At 30.4% G+C, this 6,914-nt stretch overlaps 1 protein-coding gene and 1 long non-coding RNA gene across 2 annotated transcripts; one reads left to right on the top strand and one right to left on the bottom strand.

Annotated features, from left to right (window-relative positions):
- The first annotated feature begins 1,118 nt into the window (after positions 1-1,118).
- LOC107963917 (lactoylglutathione lyase) lies at positions 1,119-3,747 on the top strand. The gene is made up of 8 exons (XM_016900468.2): positions 1,119-1,482; positions 1,573-1,634; positions 2,184-2,244; positions 2,383-2,462; positions 2,759-2,829; positions 3,099-3,188; positions 3,305-3,417; positions 3,494-3,747. The coding sequence occupies exons 1-7, from the start codon at positions 1,387-1,389 to the stop codon at positions 3,388-3,390; spliced, it is 546 nt and encodes a 181-aa protein (XP_016755957.1). The 5' UTR covers positions 1,119-1,386; the 3' UTR covers positions 3,391-3,417; positions 3,494-3,747.
- Positions 3,748-4,081: 334 nt separating this feature from the next.
- Positions 4,082-4,799, bottom strand: LOC121224112 (uncharacterized). The gene is made up of 2 exons (XR_005921629.1): positions 4,584-4,799; positions 4,082-4,307 (listed from the first exon to the last, which is right to left on the bottom strand). It is a non-coding gene; the product is annotated as an uncharacterized lncRNA (long non-coding RNA).
- Between the last annotated feature and the right edge of the window lie 2,115 nt (positions 4,800-6,914).

The raw sequence follows: 6,914 nt of genomic DNA, 5'->3' as shown, positions 1-6,914 counted from the left end.
AAAGTTTTCATTTAAGCTATTAAACTATTTATATATATTTTTTAAGTCATTGGGCCATTCAATTCTTTTTTTTTTAAAAGCTTATGAGGTTTAAACGACGATTTGACGATTGATACGATAGATCGGTACTCATCGACAAATAATAGAATATATCTTAGATCCAAGTCGATTTAGCAGTCAATGTCGGAGATAGAAGAAGAAATCTATTTAAATTTTAGTTCACAAATTCATAACGTTCAAAATTATTTCATGAAAACAAAAATTGAACTACAGAAAAGAAAGAGAAAGTGAGCTTTGAACTAGTGTAGACAGTGAGAACAAAAAACACTATACAATGATAATTTTAATAACCGAATGACTTAAATAAAAACTTTCGACTAATTCAATAACTATTTTATAGCTTTTTATAATTGAGTAATTACAATATAAATTTACTAATAATTTATTCAACTTAAATTTTAAATTTTCTTTCATTCAAGTTGGAGTGAGTCAGCAAGCAATAATTTAGAATTATTAATTTGATAAAATAAATTATATTCCCAAAATAACGTAAAATTTACCATTCAAAATTCAAAGAATAGAAAAGACGGAACAAGCAAGTTGCTCATAAAAATAAAATATTACAAAACGAGAGTAACTGAGCAAGCCATAGTGGACTTTGACACATCAAACGCAGTTTGCTTTCCTTAAATTTACTTAAATACTTCTAGTATTTAGTATCTTCACTTTAAAATTTAAAATTATTACTATTTATTATTTAATATTAAAGGTTTAAGTCTCGAGTTTAGAATTTATGATCTTTGAATATTCAGGTTTAGGGTCCCATTATGCGTAGTTGTAATATATAAGTCTCTATTTACATTATTTTCATATGTCATGTATGAATCTTGTTTGATTTTATTCGATTCTTTATTTATTTTATATTAATTTAATTCTATATTGTAATTACTCGGACATTTATTTTAAGTTGTGTATATCCTCAATTTGTAATAATAAATCTCTAAAAAAATTAATGCTATTTGCATTTATTTATAACTCTTCAATTATTTTTATTTTATTCAATAATGTGACGTAATTCTCAGATAAAATATTCTCCCCTAAATTAATAGCACTGTCAATAAACTATCGAAATTGCTTCACTGATTCCATCCATTCTCAAACAACTGAAAGTAGTTTTTGTTTTCGTCAACGGCGGCTAGTTGCCGTTTCTTCTGCTTCATTTAATTGGCGAACCCTTCACATCACCTTCATCACACTCATTTGTTTTTTGTTTTTAACAAAGCCCCTATATAAGGAATCTTTCACTTTTAACACAACTTCACAAACTTTCCCTTATTTCACTCTTAAACTCTAAACCCCAACTCTCCAGATTCCATATTGCAAACAATGGGGTCAATGGATTCAAAAGAATCACCTGCCAATAACCCAGGCCTTCATACTCCCCCTGATGAAGCCACCAAAGGCTACATCATGCAGCAAACCGTAAGTTCCTGTTTTGGGCGTTTACAACATGTATGCTATGGCTTTTAAGGGAATTTATGTAATGTTTTCATTTTCTTTTGGATTTTACAGATGTTTCGAATCAAGGATCCAAAACGTACTCTTGAATTTTATAGTCGCGTTTTGGGCATGTCGTAAGTTATATTATTCGTTCTTTTTTTTTTTAAATTTTGACCCTGTTGCATTATAAGGTTAAATAAATATCTTTTGAAGTTCAAGTAGCTTTTCAAATATAAGTAAGGGCATAAATAGGGGGTTGGCAAACCCTAGCCTATTTAAAATGAAAAATTTTTCATTTAGTTAAAATTTTTAAATTAATAAAACTAAAATTATACTTTAACCTTTTAAAAATAATAAAAATGTGATTTAGTCCTTTAAAAATTATAAAAATATAGGATATTTAAATGGAAAAATTATATTTTTATTATGGTAAAAATTAAAATTTAATTTTGACCACCCTAAAAAAAATTGCCTCTGAATATAAGGAAAGTATTTTTGAAAAATTAAATTTTTTTATTTTTAAAAAGTTACTTTTGAGTTAAATTATCAATTTTTTTTTCTTATTTATTTCTTCTTATGAACACTTTTATTATAGAATCTATTTTCAAAATTGATTATCTCTAAAATCAAACACTTGTATTTGATTTGATTGTTAATGGAATCCATGACACCATCATTTTCAGGTTGCTAAACAAAGTGGATGTTCCATATATGAAAATGACATTGTATATGATGGGCTATGAGGTAAAATTGATTTAGTTATATTGCAAGAAATTGTCTTGTTATTTGTCTCATTTCATTGTGCTATCAACTTTCACTTATTGGTTTTAGGTGCCACCATTTTGGAAAAAATAAATATGTTTGATTCTAAATGCAATGTAGGATGTTTCATCAGCTCCAAGTGACCCAGTTGAGAAAACTATTTGGACATTTGGAAGACCAGCTACTATGGAATTAACACAGTAAGAATACATTTTTTTTAAGAAAAAAGAAAAGAAAAATAATTGAACCCCATTTTGCTTTGACAAAGGTTTTGTTCTTCTGCCTCATGGCATGTATTGGATTATTCAATTAAACTAGTAGAAAATCAATCAAACTGAGTTAAAACCAGTTGGAAAACCTTTTGTTTTTATGAACTTTAAGAAATTTTATATATTATAATGATTAAACTGGTCAAATTAAAATTTTATGGTCTAACCGATTTGATCACTAATCCGATTCTTATAATATTGATTTAACAATTTGATGTTTCCTACAGTTTCTGGGGTACTGAAAACGACCCTGAGTTCAAAGGATACCACAATGGGAATTCAGAACCTATTGGCTTCGGTATGCATAATTTTTGTCACTTTTGTAATTGTTTATTTCTTCCGACTGTTTGGTTTACAAATTAGAGATGGAGACAATTTGATGGCATATACCATTCATTTGTTGTGCCTTATTGAACTCCAATGGTGATAGTGGTAGGGGATCATATTATTGGTATTAATAGCCATCCTTAAAATATATGGGAAAACTTTAGAAAAAGTTAAGTATAATCATGCCACATACTTGTATGTAATATTTACCCTCAACTCTGGTAACGTATTCCCCTTCAGGGCACATTGGCATCACCGTAGATGACATGTATAAGGCATGCGAGAGATTTGAGAGTCTTGGAGTAGAGTTTGTCAAAAAACCAAGCGATGGTAAGTCATTTCATCTATATTAGCAACCAAAGTTGTGTCTGAAATATTTTCTTTCGGATTTTTGTTTTTAAAAAAAATGTATTAATTCATGCCTTATTTGCCAATTTGATTTGTAGGTTATACATTTATCAAGGACCCCGATGGTTACTGGATTGAGATCTTTGATTTGAATGGAATTAGAGCAATAGTTAACACTTTATAGCTTAAGCTAGTGCTTCACCGAGTTCAGGTAGTTTTGTTTTTATTGCTCAACAATCTTTGTACATCATTGCAAATTAATCTAATACATGTCGGCGTCTATGCAGGAAACAAGGGTATGGCATATGTAGTAGGTTTCGTTCGTTGTCGTGATTCTAGTGTTATAATGTCTGCTCCTATACATTAATCCCTTTGTTTTCTGGAACTTATCGAAGGACAAAATTCGGTGAAATCTTACTTGAAGTACATTTCATTTCTATTGTGTGTACGTTTTTTGTATGTTTGATATGTACAACAAGCACGACAAAGTGTAAAAATAAAAAAATTGTAAGCGAAAACTCAATCTTGAGATTTACTAAAATTCAGCTTAAGTTATTTAAGATTTTATGTCAATCATGTGCTTACCAAGTCACTGCACGAAGTAGAAAAATTGAGTGATGAAAGTGCAAAAACTTTATTTGAAGTTACACACATAATACCATACATCCTTCTACAATCCCCAAAAGCATATATCATTTTGGGGATTAGCAAGAATTAACTCTCTTTTTTAGGAATCTGTTAACACTATAGTACCATTATCAATTAGCAGTTGAAACTTTTTTTTAGTAAATAAAAATACATGCTTAAAATTAGGAATGTATAGTGTAAAAGCCCATTTTTACCGAGGCCCAATTGACAAAATAAAAAACCCAAAATAAAACAAAATAATTAAACAGTCCAAATGTTCATTTACATCAGGCCCAAACCAACTAAACCCAAATTACAAGCCCAAAATAATTAAAAAAAACTTAAGCCTGAATGGCCCAAAATTAAACCAATTCTCAGCAAAAAGAAGAATGAAACCCTAGCAGCTGCCACCGCCGCACGCCAGCCTCCTCGCATGCGTCTGGCCCCTCGTGCCTCCACATCCTCGCCCCGTACCTACAGAGAAGACAAACAAGCACAATAGACACAAAGGCAAAAAAGGAAATCGTAGCAAAAACAAACAAATTTGGAACGAAATGTGTTTTTTTTCTTTTCTTTTCGGCTATAAAAGGCCACAAACAGAGAATGTATTTTTTTTACGCAGTAATCAAAACAGAATAGAAAATTCTCTAAAGGTGGTTTTTTTTTATTATGTTTCTCTTTTCTTCTTTTTTATTTTTGTTTTTTTTTTAAGAAACAAACGAAAAATAAAAGAAAATGGCCGAACTTTACCTTTTGGCGTTCGCGCTGTCGTAAGGCTAGGCCGAGGTTGCCATCTCCGATGAAAGATGGTATTTTTTTGGGGTTTAGAAGTTAAAAAGGTCAAAAATGACCTTTTTTTACCTCCAACCACCATGGACGGCGACGCCGTCGTCGATGACCGGCGGCTGCCACAATGGCCGATGGCCAGAGCCCAGAGGGGAAGGGAGAGTTTGAGAGCTTTTTTGTTTTTTTTGTTTTTTTTGAAGAAGGGATAGAATTTTTTTTTTTTGAATTTTAGGCTTAAATAGAACATAAAAACGGCGCCGTTTTGAGATAGCTTAAAACGCTCCAAAACGACGTCGTTTAGCCTTGGCCCCCGCGCGACCCGACCCACTCTGGGAGAATCCGTGTGTTTTCTAGCGCGTGGTCCATTTCTGCGATAAGCCCTTCCGCTTTTCTGCCCTGTTTCAATTTGATCCTGTTCATTTGTTTTACTTTTCTAATTTTGCCCTATAACTTTTGCGTCTGTTTCATTTGGTCCCAAAGTGAATGGGCCTTTTTGGTAAAGGGAATAATTTTCCATTTAGTCCCTCTTTCTTGGCGCACTTTTAATTTTAGCCCTCCGTTTTGCCCTTTTCTTTTATTTATTTATAATTTATCCTTTCAACTTTATTTTAGTCTTGATTTCATCCTTTATTTAATCAATTTCAATCCTTTTAGATTTTATACAACGTTATTCTATGTTCATTTATTTTTATTTATTTATTCATTTGTTTTACTATTTACTTATCTTTGTTATATTTAAAGTTTTGTTTTCACCTAATACTTATTTATTTATTATTTATATCTATTATATTTGTTTATTTATTTGTTCATTTACCTTTTTAATTATTTGAATATTAATGTTACGTATATTTTTTATTTATTCATTTATTATTATTCATTTATTATTCTTTTACTTTTTAAATGTTTAAAATTAATATTATCTACTTGTTTTATCTTTTATTTATTTATTTAAATTTAATGTTATTTGTTTTGTCTATTTATTTATTATTATTTTACTTCCTAAATATTCAATTTGATATTATTCATATTTCCCTTTCATTTTTTATCCTAAATTATTATTTTTATTTTATTATTAATGCTATAAAATAATATTTTATTCACATACCATTTTTTAAATATTGTATTAATTTTCACCCCAAATTCATAAAAAAGGAAAATTTTTGAAAAATAAGCAATGTACGGTATTTTGGAGATTCGAGAAAACGTACCCAAACTTACGGGGTTTCAATTTTCTCGTCGAACCTAAATAGCCAAATATCCTTTTAAAAATTTAAAATATATAAATTTTAAATAAAAAAATAAAGGCAATATTCCGCGTTTAGAAACTCGAGAAGGTTATGCCCTAACTTACAGGGTTTCGATTTTTTCTCGTTGGATCTGAACAATCGAATATCCTTTTGAAAATCAAAGTACAATTTTTAAAATAAAACAATATAAAGGCAAGCTTATTTTCGAAGGTTCAAATGTCGTGTCCTAACTTACGGGATGTGACATTTTGTTATCTCGATACGAGAGGGCCTTTAATTCTTGTTTCAATTTGTTCAAACTTTTTTTTAAATCAACACTAAACGAAAAGGGATCGTATTTTAAATTCTTTCGAGTTTTCAACTTTCGACGTTAAGCCATTAATTAATCAATTAGGCACCAATTTTGGGCGTTACGAGGGTGCTAATCCTTCCCCGTACATAACTGACTCCCGAACCCATTTTCTCGAATTTCGTAGACCAAAATTGTTGTTTTAGTGAATCAAAACGCTTTATTAAAATGATCAATTACAAGGTGACCCAATCACACCTCATAAAAAAAGGATTAGTGGCGACTCCCATTTTCGTCTTCATTTTCAAAATAAAAAGTCGACCTTTCAAAAAAATAGTTTTCGACATATAGGATAAAGATCACCTCATGCAGTGAGCAATAAACATCCTTCACTAACGGACTTTTTACATATTGTGGTAGATCTATGAGAATAACTAATTGATTTAATTGCCCTATTGTTGTCTTGGCCTAGCAGTCAACCACCTTGTTACTCTTTCTCAATACATGTCTAAACTTCACTTGTCAATCTTTAGTGCACCATTCATGAATTAATCAAATTTCTGCAATGTTACTAATTAATACAAATCCATTTCGAATAGTATCAATTAACATTAAATTATCACAATCAACCTCTACCTGTTTGAAGCCCTTTGACCAAACCAACTTCAAGCCTTCAACAATCGCCTGTGTCTCAATCTAGAAAATACTGGACACCCCTGTTACCATTTCGAAACCCACCAACCAAACTCCGCTTGAATA

The sequence above is a fragment of the Gossypium hirsutum genome, chromosome A03 (genome assembly GCF_007990345.1).
Source record: "Gossypium hirsutum isolate 1008001.06 chromosome A03, Gossypium_hirsutum_v2.1, whole genome shotgun sequence".
Lineage (NCBI taxonomy): Eukaryota > Viridiplantae > Streptophyta > Magnoliopsida > Malvales > Malvaceae > Gossypium > Gossypium hirsutum.
This window is presented reverse-complemented; position numbering and strand designations above follow the sequence as displayed.